Raw genomic sequence first — 21497 nt, 5'->3', positions numbered from 1 at the left:
AACTAAACTATGTTTAAGGCAATGTATGTTCCAGAGGTAGTCAAGTAATCAACTACATCTCCATCACCATCCCGACCTATGCTGCGTAAATGCGGAGATCAGCGTAACCATTCCGCCAACCCCTAGCATTTTTCTGCACAGCCTTCACCACCGAATGCGGCAACGGCGCCGTCCACCCCTTCTTCACCAGCAACTTCTTCTCCTTCTCGTAATACCCTTCTTTGCGCCACACCTCGAGTGTAACACCCAGCTTCTCAAGCTCATCCGCAGCGTACCGGAAGAACGTGACATCCGACGGGTCCAACTCATGCAGGCGAGGTGTATCTTCCCTCGGGTTATCCATCTCCATGATCACAACAAGAGCGAGGCTTTTGAGCGGAGGGAACATGGCGGCTAGAGATGCGAGGCAGATTTGGAGTGCTTCAGTTTCGCTCATCTCATCGCTTTCTTCAATGGTGTTGTGGAGAGTGGTGATGAGATGGTGGAGCTTGTCGATATCGACGCAGTCCAACGTCAGATCTTCCAAGCTCGCGGGGAAGACGGCGTGAGGATTGGAGAGACACTTCAAGTTGGTGGAGTTGGTGTCGCTTTTGGGGACGAGGAGGTCGAAGTCGATGTGTAACTGGCGGAGATTTGTGAGATCTTTGAACGTGTCGAAACGTGGGTGGCCTTCTTGTCGGTCAGACTTCTGATTTGACCACTGGAGTAGTTCTAGGAGTGGGGTGTGTTTCTCTAGGCTTCGCAGGAGTTCGGCTAGGTTGTCGCCACGCAAAGCGAGAGGCAGATTGCGTCTGCTGCGTCCGCAGTCATCGACTACGAGTTCTCGGAGGTTGGCCATTGCTGGGTTGCTGACCATGTTCTGGATTATAGTAGGAGTGATGTTTCTGGTTGTCGTAAATTGAACTCGGCGGAGGACGGGTTGCGCAGGCATAGGGGATGGATAAGCGAACATGGATGAAGTCGCTCGTGCTTCGACGTCGAAATACCCGACGTTGTACTCTAATGTTCGTAGGGTTGGCAATACCACGATGGAAGGCATCAGAGAAAGACCGGCGTTGTGGACGAGATGTTGAACGTTCTGAAAGGGGCCTTTGCCGTCACTCCAAGGTGCCCAAAGAAGGCGTAACACATGTGTAGGTGGTTCTTTGGAACCAAGTTCTAGATACTGGACCTTCTGCGCCATAAACAGAATGAGCGTGAAAATCTGATTGCTGGCTGTATAGTGATTCATGGGAGCCGTCAGAATATCACAATACAAGGTCAGTTTCGCTGAGAGGAATTCCGAGAACCCGCATCCTGGAGAGAGAACTTCATCCAGCACCTCTTGTATCGCGTGCGTGTAATTCCATACATCATATTGGAGCTTCTTCCTCGTCGGCGGCTTTATGTCGGCGTCGTGAGAGGACCAATGCTGGGCTGGTATGTAGCTCAAGCTCTTGATGTGAAGGGCGAGTTCCTTGCGGTCTAACAACGTGAAGAGCAGTCGCAGTGGTCTTTCAAGGTCAGATTCATACACTTCGATATTCGTATAGAGATATGGCTCAGCAATGCCCCGGTAGTATTTGTTCGTCTTGGAGAAGGCGCTGAGAGCCTTAGTGTCGCCGACGAGGCAGCTGGCGATTTGGCCATCAAGCTCCGTCGATAGCTTCTGGAGGGACATATTGTATGCTGTTGGGCCGGCTTCGTTGAGGTGATGAAACGACAGTGATGTACGCAGGGGCGGAGTTCAGGCTCGTGGTCGCTTGTGGTAGTTAATTACTATGACACTCGTAGCGGCGTCGAGACTGGCGGTTGATACCAGTTATCGGGAGGACTGGATCGATATTGGCGGAAGAGCGGTGGTGTAGAGAAAATCCGGGGTCGTATATAGAACCAGAAGAAACGCAATCGAGTACACCGGTCGGGCCCCTTCTCCCAATGCAAGAACCGCCCGTAGTGAAAGACCTATGAGATCCTTTCCATGTGCACGTAAGCTTTCCATTTTCATCTCTCCCACGGCCTCAACCCCATAAACAGGAAACCTAAACAACACTCCCACTTGTGACATAATATGATTAAACATTGACCAGCCCGAGCACCCTCCTATCTATGTATACATGCTCCTGTCCCTAAAGCGCCTTCCCATATTGACGCCACGCCATACCAACCTCTGAAATGCAACAGCGAACGGTTTTCATGAAATTTCGTTGACGACAAAAAAAATAATGGAACGACTGATTCCGAAGAATGACTCGAAGAGCGCGGGGGTACCAAAGTACATTTGTGTACAAAGATAGTAGCATAGCCGTGAAATTTGCGAATAAAAAGGTCTTTTTTTATTACCTCAACGGCGACCCCACCCTGCCCTCCACCGGCGTCTCACCCGTCGTAACGCGTATACTAGGCAAGCGCTCTAAATTCAGATTCAACGCCGGTAACTGCGGCGCCCTCGTATTAATCGGACTTTCGTAGTTCGGAGGATCTTCATACGCAGGCGCGTCTTCCCCTGGTACCGGCCCACCATTGCTTCCACTCCCAACTCCATTTCCACTCCCACTATAACTCCTCTCCGGATTCAAACTCACAACCTCAAAGCCCTCAGCATGCGGACTAGGACTAGGCCCAGCAGTAGAATGTGAATTCGAGCGCGACGCATCCGCAAAGTCGTAATCGTCTGATCCGCGGGATTCAACGGATTGTGTGAGAGATGTGACGGAGAGGCCGCGGGCGTGGGCGTCGCGGCCGCGGGATTGGCCGGAGAAAGAGGCGGCGGAGTCGAGGAGGGGTCTGTTGTCGCTTTCGGAGGAGTTGGCTCGGAGGCGTGTGCCGTCGTGGCGCGCGACGCCCAAGTCGCCATATGCAACAGCGCTCACGCGTCTGTCTCTCGACCGGGTCCGGGCTTGGTGCTCTGCGATGAGCATCTGGGAGACGGAGAGGTCGGCTGCTTCTTCTGCGCGGCGCCGTATATCAGCTAGGGCTTGGACGTCGCCGCGAGCCCGGGCTTCTCGTCGGGCTTGACGCCGGGCTTCGCGGTCGGTGGCTTCGATGCGGCGGGCGAGCCGGATTTGATAGAGGGATTCCATTTCTTCTTCCCGTTGGCGCTCTTCTTCGTCGATGGTTTCGGGGAGCTCGAGGACTGTGTCTACGCCGCCGCGTTCGCCTTCGCGGGCGAGGACGCGCTCGTTCTCTCGTGCGGCGGACGAGTAGGCGGGGAGGGTCATGACGCTGCGGACGGAGGTGTTTCGGTCGACGCCGGCACCGGTCGAGCTGTTTATCTGCCTTTCCGGATCTCCTGCTGCTGCTCCGCTCATCTCACCACTCGCCCTGCTTGTGCTCCCCCGGTACTCGGTATCCTGCAGACTGGTCGAGTAGTCATTTCGGCGCGGGCGCTTGCGGAACGCTTTCCACGAGAATAACGAGGGGAGTTTGTCGGCGGACGACTGTTGTGCTTTCTTTGCGGCGCGGTACGGGGCGCGGAACTTGAGGGTTGAGAAGTATGTGATTATGAGGATGGCGAAGATGGCGACGGCGATGATTCCGACCTGGGGAATGCAGGGTTAGCCAGTGCGTGGTAGAGTGTGGTAGAGCGATGGCGTAAACTTACTACGACAAAGGTCCTGCCCTGCTTGGAGACTTCTCTCCTCTCGAGGGCGCCGTCCCTTGCATGCCGCGCGGGTAACAACATGGCAATGGCACCCAAACAACCATGCACCGGGCCCGTCCAAACGTCAAATGCGTCAACCAGAGCCTGTCACCGGAGTCTTGTTTTCACAATGAGATCACTTGTTTGGAGAAGTGTGGATCGCCCAGGCTGCCAAAGGCCCGCCTTATTGGTTCTGTTTGGCACTAGGGAGCTGTCGAACCGTTGTGTCGTGCGAAGGTTAAGGCAAAACGTTAAGAACAAGCGGCGGGAAGCGATGTCGTGGATGCGGTTAGGATATTGGGGGTTAATGGGTGTATAGTTTGGCGACTACGGAATGGCCGAACAACAATGGGGGAGAGCCGCGAGTAATGGTCTGGCTAGGTCTGCGCCCGGAAGTTGGTCTTGGCAACCTGGCTGAGTGTTGATGCGGTTGCCGGGATGATGGAGCTGTGACCAGGGGCTGTGGCACGACGAAAGAGGAAGATGGAATGTTAAAGGTTTGATAGCCAAAGTGCTAACACACGTTATCCTACTACAATCGCATCCTCAACAGTTATGCATTATGCAAGATGACAATCAGCCAGCGGCAGACGCCAAAAGCAAGCCTCATGTCATCTCCAAAACCTGCTGCTATTCTTAGGCGCCATCTCCCAGATTCAAGGTCCACACTAGCGCCGGCTCCTGATTGGCGCTCCTACTGCAGGATGATCGCATTCACATGTTTGATCTACAGCGCCGTGGCATAGACAAGACAAACGCTGGTCGCAATAACGGCTGCATGCTGTTACATATTTCAAGAATGGTATACAGTATATTTTTTGAGTAAATAGTATCGACGCTGGCTAATTCAACTCCAAGATGAATACAATAGATACAAGAACCTGGGTGCGCTTTCAATGACATGATAGACTAAAACTTCTTGTCCAACTTTTTCAAGAAACTGCCAATCCCCTTCTCCACTTTATCTACCCGCTTTCCGATGTTGGAGTTGCGTTGCGGTGCATTAGGATTCTCGTGGTCTTGCACTGCGGCTTCGTTCTCCGTCGGTCTGTACAGCTGCTGATGCAGGTTCTGTCCCTGTGGTGGGGTTCCCGTGCTACCGTACTGGTATTGCGCGAAGCCAGGGGAAGCCATTGGCTGGTATTGCTGGGGAGGGAAGCCGGGAGATGGTAATGCAGAGTGCACGGGAGGAGATTGGGGGGCAGGAGGGAAGCCAGGCGAGGATGGGTAGTTGGCGTATTGGTGGACTGGTGCTGTGGAGGTTCGCTTCATGGCTGGGGGTGGTGGGGTGCCGTTGTATTGGCCTGGTGGAGGGGCAGACGGAGGGGGTGCGAAGGATGGCGGACTTTGCGATGCACTCGGTGGGCCTGTGAAGCCCTGGCCAGGCGCTGGTGGTCCTGGGAAGTATGCCCCTGATGTCGGTTGAGGCGCGAACGAAGCTTGTAGCGGGTTGCCGTATTGCGCTGCATGCTGATCGTGGACTGCAGCAGATCCAAGTCCCGTGCCATCATTGGCGTCTGGTGGAGGTGGTGTCTTCTCGCGATGAGCAATTGGCTCAGGCGCGGCTGGAGCAGCCGGGTTGTATGCCATTGGAGCGTAGTTGGGTGGCTGCTCGCTGGGAGGAGGTGATGTAGGGGCAGGTGCTGTGGGAGGGCCGGGGAACGACTGGGTTGTGCTGACACTCGGGGTGCGACTTGTGTGTGATATGGCTGCGCTCTCCAACCTTGCGATCACTGGGCTCAGGGCATCATTCTTGTGTTCCGAGTGTGTTGGTGTGGCATTGGGGTTGCGCACAATCTGCATTTGATGTGGCTGCAGCACCCTGCGGATGGAGTCGAGGAAGAGGCTCGCGTCTTCTGGCGTCCAGAAGTACAAGTCCACCGTGTGCAGCCTGTACATGTATTTGCCTTGGTTCGAGGGATCGGGTGTGGGGAGGTGCCATTGCGACGTGTCTTGGTGGGGGCTCGCGCTGCCATTGTGACTCCTGAACGCGTCGACCGTGAGGGTGAACAGACATGGGTGTTTGTATGTGTGCTCGATCTTGACTGTGTCCAGCTCTATACAGCATGTCAGCTCGTGTGTGATAGGGAAATGTGTCAGCACTCACGGCCTGAAAAGGCATCCTGGTTGGGAGTGCCCGCATGGTTCGCGACTTCTATGCGCCCACTCTGACGCATAGGGTTGTGGTAGAGGTAGACATAGGAGCTCTTGTCGAAGCGGTGGTGCGGGGGAACCTGGGTAGGCGGGGAGATGTAGTAGTGGACGTCTGCAAAGCTAATCACAGTCAGTATAAGATCAAGATGCCCCAAGCTACCACTACTCACAGCGTCAAGAGAGACACTTCTCCCTGCTGCGGAGGCATGGTGTTAGTGTAAGATGGCAGTCTATCAGGCGTCCAAGATATGCTTCAGCCAAGGTGTGGGTTATGAGGTCAGCTGTAGTGAAGTAAGACGGAAGTTAGCACGCTCGCAGCAGCATCAACAGAACAAAGACATATATAGGGTCGCAAGGCTGTCATCTCAGCTCCCCACGGGTGCAGCCAACAGCTGCGCGTTCTTCTATTTGCGTCGTGCTCGAAGCGCCCGCGGTAGTGTCTTGTTTAGTAGGCGCCGGCCCAAGCTCTGCCGAATGGGCAGCGGGCAGCTCTGCTCCACCCGTGACTTGCGGACCTCCGAGCCAATCCAGAAATTTGCTGCATCGAGCATCGTCGAGCACGAGCATCCGCCGCCGACGACGCGCAATTGAGCCATCACCCTGCATTGAGCCTCGCCGTCAACTGGAACACATACACTGGACATACTGTCGCCCACACGCATCGCGCTCGCCCACCGCCGCAGCCCAGCGAGGGCAAATTCCCACGTCTACACCCGCCAACATGTCTCTCGTCAACCTCGCCCACGTCTGCTCGCACATGCAGAATGCGTCCAAAGCCCGGCTCGGACTGACGTCAATACCCGTCTCCAAGATGCACGTCAACATCGCACTCGGCCTCCAGCGCGAAGGCTTCCTCTCCTCCGTGACCCTCGGCGGGCCCACACCACCCAAGCCCTTCCTGCTCCAAACGCAGCAAGACCCCGAGCAACACGAGCAAATGGCCCAGAAGCTCGCAGAAGAGCCCTGGCTCGCCTACCCCGTCGACGCCCCCGCCGGCACAAAACAAAAGTCCCCCCTCGGCGCAGAACAAGTCCACGACATACACGTACCCCAGAACCCCGCGCGGAGACGGTTATGGCTCGGCCTGAAGTACTGGCAGAACGAGCCTGTCCTGAAGAATATGAAGTTGATATCCAAGCCCACACGGAGGATATGGCTGACGAGCGAGGATCTGGCTAAGATTACGCGGACAAGAGAGTCGAGCTATGTGAAGGGTTTGACGAGGCCGGGAGAGTGCATGTTTGTCACGACGGATCGGGGGATATTGGAGGCGAGGGAATGTGCGGAGCGGCAGTTGGGTGGCATGGCGCTGTGCAGGGTGTGGTAGAGAGACGGGGTGGTTATGGACTGTAAGACTGCATTGTACCAGTATCATGAGGGGGCGGGATTGCATATATGAGGGCTTGCATGGAGTAACGCGCGACGCATCTGTAGAAATATCAAACCCAATTACCATGTATTTCGTGTTTGACGGACAGGAATTGGTCGAATGCGTTAGTGCGCTGACACGAGGGCTGGACTGGAGGGGTGCAAGAACCAAGGCGATGCGACTCAACGTCACCAACAGTGAACAGCGGACATCCTGGCACAAGAGACTGCACAACATGGTCAGCCTGCTTCTCATCGCACATTGGGCGGCAAAATTGTTGTTGTGAGCTAAACATCGTTGTTGGACGTGGTTGTTGACATTTCATTTCGCTGTAGTTCAGAGCATGGATTCGCTCGCGACCAAAGGCCAAAATGAAGCAATTATCTACAAAATTCGTGCTAATCTACATAACATCCCAGGATGTATCCTCGTAGCAAACTTCGTGACCACGTTGCTTGCATCCCAGCGTCCCAATTACCAAACATCAAAGGGGGAATATGTCCAAAGAAATTCGTAAAGATCTGACCATGGCCTTTTGCCAGATGTGTCCCAAACCCCAACTCCAGTACCCGTGATGATCCTCATCATGCATCTCTCGTCTTCTTCTTAGACGTAGCTGCGGCGGCTCCGGCTGTGGCTCGCGCGGGGGCTGCGGGAGTGGTGGCCGTGACGCGATCGGTGGACTTCGCGCTTAACGACGACACGGTCACGGTCGTTGCGGTGGTGGCGGTGCACAAGGAGGGCCAGGATGGACGTGATGAAGAAGAAGATGATGTTCCTGCACAGAGATTAGCTTTGGGGGTGGTTTCAATTTCGAAAAGTAGAACTTACATGATACCGAACGCCCACGAGGCCTTGAGCATGGCGCATTGGCGGTTGGTGTCGACTCCGAATCCAGTTCCACTGATAGTAGCAATACCCAAGTCGGCGCTGTAAGCGCCACGCCTGCTGAAGTTGGTGCAATCAGCATCGGCAATGCCGCGAAGAGCGTAGACGGCTCCGATGAAGGCGCCCATGAAGAGAAGGTCGATAAAGGCAACGAACTTGGCCGAGTGCTTTGCGCGCGTGTAGAGGAAGAGGGTGCCTAGAGCCCATACTGCGCCGAGGACGGATACGATGAAGAGGACGAGGATGGACGTGGGTGTGAGCAGGTTGCGGCTGTTGTACCAATCGACGAACCACGCCAGCATACCCAGCGCAGGTATGAGGGTGATGATCTGGAAGATGCGCCAAAAGATGAAGGATAGTCCGGAGAACGACATGATGGCAGTTGACAGGAACCGCAGATGCTTCGTGGGAAGACGAGTTTGCTTTGGTCGGGGCTGTCAGCTGAACCACGGTTGGTTGATGCCGTGTAACTGAGCAGGTGCGATGCGACCAAGTGAGAGATGCAAGACGACGACAAGGCGCTGAGGAAATGCAGGGCAGCGCGCTTTTAAGATCCTGCAGCGACAACAGACCAGGATGCGTCTTGCTTTGCGATCGGGTTGCAGAACGGTCGCGGTGTTGCGGAGTGACGTATAGTCGACGGAAACCGGGATGTATACTTTAAAGTGGGATGTCTGCTCGGGTGGTGGGTATTGGTGAAGGCGGGGGAGGCTGGTACTGTGTGGCTGGATCGTGCCTTCCTCATTTCGAGCCAACCACAACACCAAAACACCGCATCCTACGACGACACCTCAAACACGCCATGCGCCGGCGGTAGAACACGCTTTCAAACTACGCCGGAGTACTAGAATGTGTTCGCATCCTGCCATGCTTTGATTTTCGCTGCTCGCTGCTCAATGCGCGTTAGTTGCTTCGCGTGGAACCACAACAACACACGCCGCAGCTGAGAGTGGGCCTAGACAGCTGTCGGCGCCCAACCCGCTTCCCTCAGCCTAGACGGCACATGGGCGTCGACGTTATTCGTGGATGCTGGGCAGAACCGCCGAGCAAGCGGCCGTTGACAGCCAGCAATCACCTGAGATTCGACCCGACCAAACGTCTTTGCGCTCATCACCCAGCGCCGTGGGCCGAGCGCCCCAAACACAAGGGATACCTTGCGTGAATCCGGACGTTATGGAGCAGCACCGCGGACCACCTAGACGTTCAAATCTCACGCCGCTCGCCTGTGCCGCTCTTCCTTTGCATCCTCGCCTGCGCCTAAGGATTGTTTTTCATTTCCTGCTGCATGGTGATGGGATGTGCTGACCGCCCAGAAGCACAAGAATCAGCCGGACTTATCACAGACTGCCATTGACTGCCATCCAAGCCATTACACTGGGGTCGCTATTGGTCTCTCCACACGCACGATGCACCTCGTCCGCAATAGGGACTGCCATTGTGCTGGGCTGTTCGCTTCGCGGATTAACCTGCAGCAACTCGGTAGGATGCGTTCCTTATCAGCAGCCAGACCGCTTTCGATCACTGCTTACTGCCCTGTGCTCCACATCCTGTACGGCGGGACGAGCGGACATGGGTTTTCGAGAATAGGTTCAATATATACAACTCCGTACCGCATAGCTGTCACCCTTTTTACCCCTCGCGTTTTTCTACGCGCGTGTGGAATTTCTTGCCAATTCGATTCCGTACATTTTGATGTCATTGCACACTCTTTCAGCCGTCATTTTCTAATCAAGTACGACCACGTTCTCAGCCGGCGCATCTCGTTCTTTCCGTGTCTGGATTCACGCGGCAAAAATAGCATTCATCCGAATATACGAGGGAGCGAACCCCAGCATACTCCAAGCCAATTTCCACTGCCTCCCGACGTATCTCTTAATCTTTCGAAGCCCATGCCAGGAACTGATAGAATCTTGGGTGTATTGGAGATATCAAGCGACATTGTCTGAACAAGTCATCCAGCCTGTCGCCGATCGAAATATTGCTATTGACTTCAAGAGGACATGTCCGCACGAGGCGCTCGTAGTCGCAAGGTACAACAGAAAGAAGTTGAGAAAAAGGAAAAGAAAATTGCTGTAAAAGGAAAGGTGCCAGAAGCCACACAAGAAAGCCGAGATGGATTTGCGGAATGGCGCCCATCACCAAACCCCAGCAATCCGAGAAGTGGCATAACACGCTCCTTCACAGTATCCAGCAACAACAGCCATACGACATCTCGAAGTAGTTCAACGCACGATGGCGGAAATGGTAGCAGGCCGCGACTAGCCACCCTTCCGTCCGACGTCTCCTCTGGATCCCGACCTCCGCCAACGAAATCATCGAAGGCAGAGTCAGTCTCTGACACATCTTCGAAAGGCAAAGAGAAGATAAAATATCAGGCAAAGGGAAAAGACACAAAGGCGCCTCGTGGTAGAGGTGGAGGCGTGCCGATCAAGAAGACCGTCGCGCCGTCACCTGGCCCTCCCGTCTTCAGATCTGAGTCGTCAGCGGGTTCCTACGCTCTTCCGCCTGACCAGAAAACATGGTTGAACTTCAAGATATGGACCGACGGAAGAGAAGAAATGCGTCCATACGCCGGGTTTAGCTATGACGAAGATATGCAACACGGCAGTGTACTCATATACTTCAAAGAGGAAGTAGACGAGGACCACCCAATCCCCTCCATTCGGGCAGATTTAGATGTCCTCCAAAACTCGGGATCCACCTGGCTAAGCAATGCACTGCTGTATAGTCTCATCGATGATAACGACGTGGATGACTGGGCTCTCTCGGAAAATGCAAGTTCACCATCTCAACCTTTCTCGCCGAATTTCCCACAGCCAGCACAACGACGAATGCTGGGACCCACATCACCCGGTGGACGGTCTCCACCGCCCTTCGATATCGATCAGTCAAATACCAGTATAGATTCTCGGGCTACTTCTAGGGCTTACCATCCATCCGAGGCCTCTCATGGACGCCAACCTAACTCCCCGCCTCCTTTCCAGCAGGGCTTCCAACGCAATCCAACCCATGAGATCTGGTTTACTGCGCCTGACAACGTGAAGGCACCACAGGCACAAAGACTACATCATGTTGCTATTCGTAATTTCTTGGCCATGCTGCATGGCAAGCCCATAGTTGGGTCAGATGTGTACGATATGCTAAGTACGCTGCAACCTCAAATACACGTCATGTACGATCTCGACACGGACACACGATCTGGAATGACAGCCAGGGAACGAAGCGTGCAGATGATAGTGGAATATCTCGGCCGGTATGGAATTGACGACCTGCGCAACAACATCCGACGAGCTCTTGGGCTTCTGGCTTGGGCAGAACAGGATAGTGTAAAATGGCGACAGGGCTACCTCGAAAGCTTTGTTCACCTGGCTGGTGTCATGACGCAGGAAATTGAGGATCATCCAGATTTCAAGCGACTGTCAGTAGTCACAAGGCGGAACCTTGGGTTGGCTGCCAAGACACTGCAGTTGCGCGTCATGGAAGCCGAGGAGAAGCTGTCCACATTTGATTTTGGTGATCTTTGGGAGGACAAGTTGAAGACCGCGAACAGCCCAGTCTACCAAAGCTATCAATCGTTTCGCCAGTTCCTTATCGGGCATTTCACACGCATCTACGGTAACTGGCCGCCGAACTCCGACAAGACATGGCTTAATCGCAAGGTTGTAAATGCCATGCAAGAAGACTTTGGTTCGCTGTATGATTACTTCGTCGATAGGGAGGTGATATGGAATCCTCGAGAGGAGCGGGCCTCCCGTAAGTGGGAAATGGCCCATAGGAAGAACGACAGCTTCAAGGCAGACCTGCCAGAGCTGGGGATGACAGATATGCTGGTCACCTACGATGCGAAGAATGGGTATGCGCATATCCCGCATCCGTACCCGTTACTTCCGAGAGAAGTGCCAAAGACAAGTAAAGACAAGGAGAAGAAAAGCTTCTTTTCGTCGTTGAAGAAGGACAAACCCAAGGATGCTACGAAAGACGCGAAGGCACAGCTGCAGCTCTCCATTATCTTCAGCGATGCAACGAACATTGAGAAGCTAGATGTCAACTTCAATGGTAATTGATACACGACTGCAATTTGATGACACGCACTGACATTTGCTAGGATCCACACTTATCGACAAGTTTGAACAGTTTGAGCTCACCACCGACCTGAAACACATGTCACCACGCGAAGCCCGTCTCGGACGCTGGGTCCTCCTCTACGGCATACTACAAGTCCTCTCAACCCTATCAGTCGATGTCCAGGGTCTCAGACACACCGACGGCGTCCGCTCCTTCCTCAACACCGATCTAAAGCGCATGCCCGAGTGGGTAAGCAACGGCCAGATCGAGCACCTAGAAGCCCGTCAACAACGATCCTGGTGCTGGCAGCGCGCCTGGGACCCCATGCCCGCGCAGTCCGCACCCGTAGAACTCGAGGCCACATCAACCAACGCGAACGAGCGTACGAACCACCATGATCACCAAGAAGCACGACGTGCAGAGATATCCGCGCATAATTTCCCCAGTCCACCGCCTCAACACGCTCTTCCGCCGCCGCCTCCGACTGCGGTTTCGCATAATCTTGACGGCGCAACGTTGATGCAAAACGACATTCGTCGGCTCGGCGAGAAGATTAATAACCTGTCTCTCTCGCACAACGCAGGCGTGCATTTCAGGCAAGAATTCGAACGGCGCCGCGAGAACGAAAAGGTTATCCAGGATGAATTCCACGACCGCAAACCGCGATTACAAGGCGAGACGTTCGGACCAAGGGCAGCTCGGGATCAAGTCAACAACAACAACCACATCACCAACATCAACAGGAACGACACCTACTCCCCACCCCGCCTAGACTCCCTCGCCCTCCCCCCTCTCCCAAACTCCCACGCCAACACCCGCCCCCGCCCCCGTTCCCGCGACCGCGACCGCACCCACCCCTCCCAACGAAGCACATCCCGCCTAGACGCCACATTCCTCCTCACAGACTCCGACTACTCAACCCCCACCCACCACACCAACGACTTCATCGACCGCCAACAAGCGTCCCTCCTACCACCACCCTTATCCCTGCACACCAACTCACGCAGCCATACAGCTAGTTTGACAACAGACATAGGCCACTATCCGTTTGGTGCAGGTGAGAATGAGGGAGATGGGGATGGTGAGATGCAGTGGCCGGTTCCGCCGGGGTATAGTGAGAGTAATAGGGATAGACGGATGGATGGGGATGGGGGGATGGGGACGTGGAGGGAAGGGAGGGAGAGTACGGTGTTGGGGGATGGGTATCGGGTTATGAATTTTGAAGACGAGGAGTATGGGGGCAGAGATGGTGGGAGGGGTGCGGGTGCGGGTGCGAATGCGGGTGTGAGGAGGGATGCGAGACGTGTGAGGGAGAGGGGGACGTGGGATACGTGAGGCTGGGATTAGGTCGGAGTGGCGGAAAGAAAAATTTGGCATGCATTGGATTTGGAAATGTCTCGGCCTGGATATACCCTTGTTTTCGTTTGTCTTGTTTCTTTCATGGGCTGGAGTATAGTATCAAAAGCAGAATGTTGCATGTAGGGAAAAGGCTTCATAATGGTAGGGTACACTAGTCTTTTCGCATCGTGGATTATACGTGGTGAAGGTGCATGCTTGTTGTATTCGTGTAAGTTCTACTCAGACCAGTCGAGCAGATGGGCGATAGTGTACATGTAGCTGTGTGTACTCATTACAACTTCACTAACACAAACTTCATCGTTATACACTCCATAAAACCACAAAATTGGAAAACCGAGAAGCATATTTCCATACAACAGGTCCGTTTTAGGTAAAACTACCTAACAACCAGCCACACCAGAAACATACACACCACTCTACTTCTCCATCAAACTCTTCACCCACCCCGGCACAGCCGGTCTCTTCTCCCAGCCCTCTTTCCAACTCTCCCTCCACCCTTCTTTACTAGCCGGCATAGCAAACACCGCCGTAACAAACCACACCGTCTCCCCTTTCTTAATATCCTTCTGCAGAACCGGCAACACCGTCCTACTCTCCTGCAGATTACTATTCGCATCCGCTAGAATAACGCTTCCCTCGCGGTTTGTCTGGTAAACATCCGCGATACCCACTGCACCCGTACGAGGCGAAGCCGCAAACGCGGATGTGGAGTCTGAAGCGCCGCCCTCGGGGATGGAGGTATCTAGTGCACGCAGTGTGCCGTTCCATTCGGTGAGAAGACGGCCGTCTGATTCGCGAGCTCCGTACACAGCCCATGCACCCTCTGCGCTCTTGATATCGCGACCAGAAGTCACACGATGGACGCGGAGATGCCAGTTCGGCGTCTCTTCCGCCGGCGGCACCAGATACGACGTAATCTCTACATCATCCCAAGGCTTCATACTCGACACCAGCACGGGCACGCCCTCGAAGTTCTCAATCGACGAGTCCCCGTTCAGCGCTCTTCGCATCTTCCACAGCTCGCCGCCGTCGTCGGAGAAGGCAAGTTGGGATTCTGGCACGAATTGCTCGAGCTCCTGGTAGCCGGTGGAGACGGAGTAGGCAAAGGCGGCGCTGTAGGCGAATTTTCCGTATTTCGCGTTGCTGTTTTTGATGGCGTAGTGGCAGGATTGGCCGCTGGAAAGCATGAAGCTGTGGCCGCCTGAGCGGCACACGATTTGGCGGGGGTGAGGTAGCGAGCGTACGACACGCGTGTTGGCATATGGATGCGGTTCTTCCTTTGCGGACCAGAAGGGATGGGATTCGGGTACTGCGAGACAGGCGAAGGCGAGCATGCACCAGTACGGGCTTTGAGGCGAATTGTAGTTCTCCGCGAGGTAGTAGTTGGGGTACGAGTAGCCTACAGTGAGCATGCCGTTGGATTGAAAAATGTCGTGTTGCGTTGTCCACCACCGGAGATTGCGCATCCAGATTCCTTTTACTACGCCCCAGGAGAGGGGAGCGGGCAGCTCGAGATCTGCGTATGCGATTGCGCCCCAGAAGGCGACCATGGCCCAGCGGTATGTTAGTGAGCGGCCGAAGGTGATGGCGCGGCCTTCGGGGTCGAAGAAGTGGACGAAGTCTTGGGCGTACATGCGTGCGCGCTCTTTGTATTCCTCGGCTTGCTCTGGGTCGATGTCTGCGGCGAGTTTGGAGTAGAGGAGTTGTAGGTATTGGATCGCGAAGGAGCCGGAGTAGTAGTCCATCTGGCGGTACGTATCAGGTCCGTCGTTGGACCAGCCGTCGCCGCGGTAGTACGTGTTCAGCTGTTTGATGTCCTTCTCCAGCTGCTCTTTTGACCACTTGGCACCATTCCTCTCGAGTCCCAGATTGGCGAAGACGCGGAACCAGAGCCTGATACAATGTTAATATCGCATCTTGTGACACACAACAGGGCAGATAAAAAGATATCAAGGGCCATCGTACCAGTTCGTATCCGGCATCTTCTTATCATTCATACTCCCCAACCACGTCTCTACATTCTTCTTCTGCCTCTTCGTCAACGGATCCCAAAACTCTTTATTCGCAACCGCAAGCGTGAACCCAATCGGACACGCCTCCACCATCCTCTGATCCGTATCCTCCATATACCCCCAAAACTCCGGACTCTCAGGATCCGTCCCAGAAATGAGGCCTTGGACAAACTTGTCCGTTGCAGCATACTTGTTACCCCCAGCTAACAGAGGTGCAAGACCCCATAACGGGCGAGCGAAGCCTTCGACCTGCGCACCTGTCTCATCGAAGCGTGTACCTGTGCTACCTACCTTGATCAAAGCATTGTTGGGTGAGAAACCCGGAATGAGGGGATCCAGCAGCGAGCCCACAGCGGCAACGACATCGTCGCGCGTCTTGAGCGGATTCGTGGAGAAAGGATGGAGGTTGAACGCCCGATTGGCGTTTGCCGTCTTCGCCGCCATGCTTCGTGTGACCTAACGGTATTTGCTTCTGCGAGTGGCTTGACAACAAAACGTGACGATCACTGACTTGACGGTGGATATCGCAACGCCAACTTCCGTGTTCCGCTATCTCCGCTGCGCGGACGATTATGTTCAGGCTTTCTTGGCGATGAGTTTGGCCTGGAAGAATCTTGATGTAAGATGCGGGTGGATGCGTATTGGTGGTGTTAAGCGCAGCCGATTAATGCCCAGGAGCCCAGAACCCCAAGACGGTAGAACAAGATGCAGGCAGCGGATTGGGCGTACTGAGGCGAAAGGCTTGACTCCAGTTCGGTATTCGATTTCGCCGTCGTCGAGCACAATCACAGACACACAGTCTTTCCAATGCTTGACGCTGTTGCTCTTGTTTGTGGGGTTGTTGGGTTTAAGTGACGGATGCAACGTATTGGTGATGCGCAACCTCGGTGCAAGATCGTACCAACACAATCCCGAACCCTCTCTCATCAGCCTGAACACATACAAAGTAGACAAGTAGACCAGCACCCCACGACCAAATTCGACAGGCCACAGACGTCCATAACCGTTCCACTCCACAAGTCATCCACAACGCCTCGCCCTCGACCCATCACGCGTCGGCGCGGTCGTGGGGCATCCCTCGCCCCGACCCCATCGCAGGTCTAATACGCGGATAAATAGCCACAACAACCGTAGCGCCTTCCTCAGCGGGGGAGAAGACATGTGTCGGATTACTCACCTTGCCCAACGCGGAAAGGTCGCAGGCCGTTGCTTCCCATTCCACGCCCCCGCAAGAAAACGGAAGGACAGCGGGGGGAGACCCCAGACCGTGATCGAACCTGGAGATATTACTCTTGGCAACCCTTTGATATGCAATCCAACTCGCAACGCCACCCAGCCGTCAATTGGACGGAAAAAGAGGAGGACTTGGCACTTCCAAGACGGCCTTTCATAGCTCCCACTAATCCCACCGCGTGCTTTCCGCCGAGCCAAGCCTATCTCACTACCAAGCATGCTTCGACAGAGTGCGGCGCTCGTCCTGCATGTGCCCCATTGGCCGGAGCCACAAAGGGACGTTCATCTGATGCTCTCGGTACCCTGTCTGTGTGGCTAGCGGCAGCAGCTGTCACTGTGTGTGGAGAGAAAGAGCAGTGTGGAAACGTGGAGTCTGGGGTCTTGAGTCCGGGGTTGATGGAGGATCACGATAGCTTGCAGGCCAGCCATGGGGCAAAGACCGCGGTGACGGACCAGGCGAGTTACCCCGTCTTGAGCAAGGAGCTAGTGCTGCGAGGATAGCGCATGGGCCGCTGTACCGTCTGGCTGTTTATATATCATGGCCATGCACATCCCACTGGAGAGCTTTTTTAGACCAGCAATCTGCGGAGATCTTCTCTCTTCTCTCGCTATTCTCTTCGAACGACACCTGGTGTGCTATACACCAGCGTCTGGTCTAGGGTCAAGCTTGTGGTTTGATCGTTCTCTCTGTCGGTATGTATTCGGTCCTTGTGTCCCATAACAGCTTCTCCATGCGTCATGCATACTGACGATAAGATAGATTCATACTCCCACCGACACGGTAGCATCCCCCGATCTACCCGACATCATGGCAGCTCCATCCACCGGCGCGAAGTTTATTCGCATGATCGTCAAGAACGACTCCATCAAATCCGACCCTCATGAGATCTACGGATGGCGCGCCTTCGCCATGGCGGGTTCCGCCTGTTTCGGTGGCATGTTGTTTGGGTTCGATATCGGAACCATTGGAGGTGTGCTTGAACTGAAGGAATTCCAAGAGTGAGTATCTCTTCTTCACTCCAATCGCTCCGTGACACTGACAACCCACGCAGCAAATACAACATCACCAACCTCGACAAAGTCGGCAAAGCCAACCTGAACGCTAACATCGCTTCCACCCTCCAAGCCGGATGTTTCGCCGGTTGCTTCATCGCCTCCTGGGTAGCAGACCGCTGGGGCCGCAAGACCGCCCTCCAAATCGCCGGTCTCGTCACCATCGTCGGCTGCATCATCCAAGCCGTAGCCATGGGCGCCCTCGCAGCCATGTACGTCGGTCGCTTCATCGCTGGACTAGGTGTAGGAGGCGCCTCCATGGTTGTCCCTCTGTACATTTCCGAAAACGCACCCCGTGGTATCCGTGGTGGACTTACCGGTCTCTACCAACTCTTCATCGCAACAGGAACCTGCCTCGCCTTCTGGGTCAACTACGGATCACTCATGCATCTCTCTGGTGGCGCACAAGTCTACATCGTGCCTCTTGCTCTCCAGGCTCTCCCCGCCGTTCTCCTCGTCGGCTGCATGGCGCTGAACAAGGAATCCCCTCGTTTCCTCGCTAAGCAGGATAAGTGGGAGGAAGCTACCACAGTGCTTGCTCGCATGCGCAACCTACCGCACTCGCACGCCTACGTCCAGGACGAAATCAAGGATATCGCCGACCAGCTTGAACACGAGCGTATGCTCGTTGCGGGTGCCAGTGTCAAGGACCTTCTCAAGGAGATGTTTACTATCCCCGGTAACCGGAAGCGCGCCCTCATTTCCATCGGTCTCATGATTTGCCAGCAGATGACCGGAACAAACGCCATCAACTACTACGCCCCCCAGATCTTCGCCGCCCTCGGTCTCAAGGGCAATTCCGTCAAGCTCTTCGCCACAGGTATCTACGGCATCGTCAAGATGGTCGGCTGCTTCGCTTTCCTCATCTTCGCCGCTGATTCTCTCGGTCGCCGCCGTTCGCTCCTCTGGACATCGATTGCACAGGGAATGGCCATGTTCTACATCGGCATCTACATGCGCGTCGACCCGCCGATCATGGGCGAACCAGTACCAGGAGCCGGATACTTCGCTCTCGTCTGCGTGTTCCTCTTCGCCCTGTTCTTCCAGTTCGGTTGGGGACCCGTATGCTGGATCTACGTGTCTGAGATCCCCGCTGCTCGTCTCCGCTCCCTCAACGTTGCCATCGCCGCTGCTACCCAGGTATGTCCTAATCCTACCCCTTCTCCCTCTACAGAAAAACACATACTAACAGCCCCCCCAGTGGCTCTTCAACTTCGTCGTCGCGCGCGCAACCCCCAACATGATGGCCACCATGGGCCAAGGCGGCTACGGCACCTTCTTCACCTACGGCGCCTTCTGCTTCTCCATGTTCATCTTCGTCTGGTTCCTCATTCCCGAGACCAAGGGCCTGTCCCTCGAGAAGATGGACGACCTCTTCGGTATCACCGAGTTGGTCAAGAACATGGAGGCGGACCGTGAGAACCACGCTGATGATATGGATGCTAAGAATGCGACTGTGGTCAGGGAGGAGAAGGTCGGTCATTAGATCGACGCGTCTCGGAATGATTGATGTTCGCTGGTTTATTTACTGTTTGGGGTTGGCTAGGCGGCTGGTTGTCGCTTAGTTGGCCTGGACATGTTGTAATGAAGTCATGGGCTTCGTGCCGCTCTTTGCACAGATTCTTGGGTTTTGTGACTTGGATATTGTGATGGTGAGGGTGTGGGAGATGCGAACGCTACTGACGGACTGTATGAGCAAAAAACATTCCATGATTCGTGATATATATACTATGCAGGTACTCAATGCCGAAGCAAACCCCCGTACAATTCCCATCTCCATCTCCCCTACCAACGCCGAATGCATTTCCGTATCGTTGTGCACATCCCTCACCCTCCCCTCCCCCTCCCCCCCCTACTCCCTACCAATCTCCCCCTCATCCAAAATCCCCTTCTTAACCAGCTCCTCCGGGCTCGGCCTGGCCTGCAACCCCTTCTCCAGATTATCCGCGCGCATATGCATATCGAGTTCTTTCTGGTGTCCTTGCAGGGCGGGCGCGGCGTTGGAGGCAGGAAGGATGTTGCGCTCGATGAGGTCGGCGCGTTCGGGGCGGGCGTTGAGGCCTTTTTTGAGTTGGTCGGTTGCGCGTTGGCGCTCGAGTTCGAGGGCTTTGGCTTGGAGGGCGCTGGGGGGGTGGGTGTTAGCAGAGGGGTTCGGAGGGAAGGTTTATAGGGGTGAGGGTGGTGGATGGGTGGTAGAAGGGTGGTGTGACGGACGGATGGTGTAGGGAGGGATGGCGAGGGGAAGGGACATACGGAGCAGTCGTAGTATCCAGTAGAATATGTCTGTTCTTCAGATCCTGCGGCTCAGGCCTATGCTGCAAATGTTTCTCCAGACTGTTCCGGTGGTCCAGAGAGCGAACGGGCGAGATGGGTGTCTCGTCGACGATGACCTCAGCCGCGCTTTCGTTCTTGATATCCTCAGTCGCCATGTTGGAAGTAATTCGTCAATTCGCTCGTCGATAGTGAGGTTGAGTGAGTAAGTAAGTCGAGCAAGTGGTAAGTAGAGAGAGAGAGAGTGTGTGTGTGATCAAAAGGGAACTTGTGAAGCTGCAGGTATGGGCTAGCTCCAGGTACTTGTATTTGAAGCAAAGCAAGCTGGTTTGTCGGGTGCCTGCCTGAGCTTCCAAGCTCCCCCCCATCACGTTGCACCGCACCACCCCGACCGCGGCTTGGTTGCGGGGCAGCCGCACATCCCTGCATGAGCAAACCTTGGAAGCGCGTCAGGTGTGTGACGGGCGTCACCTACGTACGCCAGATGAGCGACAACCAAAACATTATTGTCTCCCGACTATTTCATTCATCTGACATTCTGCCATGGCAACAGCTGCCATTCATCCTTCCTTCGTACCCTTGATTGTGTTCGTGGGGTCATCCATCCAGGTACACAGCCACTGCCTTGATTTCGCTTTCGCGTCAGCCGGAAGCTCGTACCTGACCGCCAGAGCGTCCATGCACCCCAGAGCCTGATGTCACGATGGCGGCGGATGAGTCTTTTTACGTTTTTTCTCGTTCAAGGCGCCGAAAGATGCAGCGTCGCAGTGTGAGGCTGCAGTACAGATGGGGGACCCATAGCTTGGGCAGCTACCTACCTGCGGGCGATCATCTGGGGCGCAAGTTGCATGAGTGGGTAATTACGGCGTTGGGGCGGCTTTACTACTAGTTAAACGACAAACACGCTAAGCTGAATCTACACGAGAACGGCCTGTACAACAACGTCAATGCTAACTATAGTAAACTTCTGTCATCTGTTTGGAAATATGGGTGAGTGTTTGGATGAGCGGAGCAGTCACGAAAGACCTTTTTTGGTGAGAGGAAAAGATGAGCATAGGCATATTCTTTGTATACAATATCCCATGTACTAAACATCATCACCAAAGAAGCTAGCTACAAGAAAAAGACCGACCATCATCTACCACCACCTCACACCTCATCCTCATCTCAACCTAAGCCGACTGACAAGCCGTAACAGTCTCAGTCTTCGTCCCCGGAACCGTCGTAACAGCGGCGCACGCCTACACAAACAACCACCACAGTCAGCTTACTAGATCCACCAATAGCCAGAATAGTATAGAAGGGTACGTACCGGTCCAAGACCACCAAGGTTAATCGTCTCAAGCGCACATCCGGCACAGTCGGTGAAGACAGTAGACGTCGTTGTTGTGGCGTTAAAGGTGCAGGTTCCAACCTGGATGTCAGGGAATGTGAAGACAGTCTTGGTGCAAGGTGTAGGCGATGGGGTAGG

At 54.6% G+C, this 21497-nt stretch overlaps 9 protein-coding genes across 9 annotated transcripts; 3 read left to right on the top strand and 6 right to left on the bottom strand.

Moving 5' to 3' along the window:
- Positions 1-76: 76 nt before the first annotated feature.
- Positions 77-1660, bottom strand: J4E79_000908 (uncharacterized protein; the record flags this gene model as incomplete). The annotated part of the gene is made up of 2 exons (XM_049349819.1): positions 77-1204; positions 1352-1660. 2 exons carry the CDS (start codon positions 1658-1660, stop codon positions 77-79), a joined length of 1437 nt encoding a protein of 478 aa, XP_049216606.1.
- Positions 1661-2535: 875 nt separating this feature from the next.
- On the bottom strand, positions 2536-3664 carry J4E79_000907 (uncharacterized protein; the record flags this gene model as incomplete). The annotated part of the gene is made up of 3 exons (XM_049349818.1): positions 2536-2544; positions 2565-3521; positions 3584-3664. 3 exons carry the CDS (start codon positions 3662-3664, stop codon positions 2536-2538), a joined length of 1047 nt encoding a protein of 348 aa, XP_049216605.1.
- Positions 3665-4531: 867 nt separating this feature from the next.
- J4E79_000906 (uncharacterized protein) lies at positions 4532-5984 on the bottom strand (the record flags this gene model as incomplete). Its single annotated transcript, XM_049349817.1, has 3 exons — positions 4532-5679; positions 5730-5896; positions 5947-5984. The coding sequence occupies 3 exons, from the start codon at positions 5982-5984 to the stop codon at positions 4532-4534; spliced, it is 1353 nt and encodes a 450-aa protein (XP_049216604.1).
- Positions 5985-6497: 513 nt separating this feature from the next.
- Positions 6498-7103, top strand: J4E79_000905 (uncharacterized protein; the record flags this gene model as incomplete). Its single annotated transcript, XM_049349816.1, has 1 exon — positions 6498-7103. One exon carries the CDS (start codon positions 6498-6500, stop codon positions 7101-7103), a length of 606 nt encoding a protein of 201 aa, XP_049216603.1.
- Positions 7104-7751: 648 nt separating this feature from the next.
- J4E79_000904 (uncharacterized protein) lies at positions 7752-8407 on the bottom strand (the record flags this gene model as incomplete). Its single annotated transcript, XM_049349815.1, has 2 exons — positions 7752-7923; positions 7977-8407. The coding sequence occupies 2 exons, from the start codon at positions 8405-8407 to the stop codon at positions 7752-7754; spliced, it is 603 nt and encodes a 200-aa protein (XP_049216602.1).
- A 2796-nt stretch (positions 8408-11203) lies between these two features.
- On the top strand, positions 11204-13213 carry J4E79_000903 (uncharacterized protein; the record flags this gene model as incomplete). Its single annotated transcript, XM_049349814.1, has 3 exons — positions 11204-12089; positions 12139-13155; positions 13191-13213. 3 exons carry the CDS (start codon positions 11204-11206, stop codon positions 13211-13213), a joined length of 1926 nt encoding a protein of 641 aa, XP_049216601.1.
- A 660-nt stretch (positions 13214-13873) lies between these two features.
- On the bottom strand, positions 13874-15913 carry J4E79_000902 (uncharacterized protein; the record flags this gene model as incomplete). Its single annotated transcript, XM_049349813.1, has 2 exons — positions 13874-15350; positions 15423-15913. The coding sequence occupies 2 exons, from the start codon at positions 15911-15913 to the stop codon at positions 13874-13876; spliced, it is 1968 nt and encodes a 655-aa protein (XP_049216600.1).
- Positions 15914-17510: 1597 nt separating this feature from the next.
- On the top strand, positions 17511-19241 carry J4E79_000901 (uncharacterized protein; the record flags this gene model as incomplete). The annotated part of the gene is made up of 3 exons (XM_049349812.1): positions 17511-17701; positions 17755-18895; positions 18957-19241. 3 exons carry the CDS (start codon positions 17511-17513, stop codon positions 19239-19241), a joined length of 1617 nt encoding a protein of 538 aa, XP_049216599.1.
- Positions 19242-19607: 366 nt separating this feature from the next.
- J4E79_000900 (uncharacterized protein) lies at positions 19608-20184 on the bottom strand (the record flags this gene model as incomplete). Its single annotated transcript, XM_049349811.1, has 2 exons — positions 19608-19878; positions 20009-20184. 2 exons carry the CDS (start codon positions 20182-20184, stop codon positions 19608-19610), a joined length of 447 nt encoding a protein of 148 aa, XP_049216598.1.
- Between the last annotated feature and the right edge of the window lie 1313 nt (positions 20185-21497).

Source organism: Alternaria viburni, assembly GCF_023758015.1.
Source record: "Alternaria viburni strain BMP 2772 chromosome Unknown scaffold_1, whole genome shotgun sequence".
In the NCBI taxonomy this organism is placed as follows: domain Eukaryota; kingdom Fungi; phylum Ascomycota; class Dothideomycetes; order Pleosporales; family Pleosporaceae; genus Alternaria; species Alternaria viburni.
Note: the sequence above shows the minus strand (reverse complement) of the source record. Positions and strands in the feature narration are given on the sequence as shown.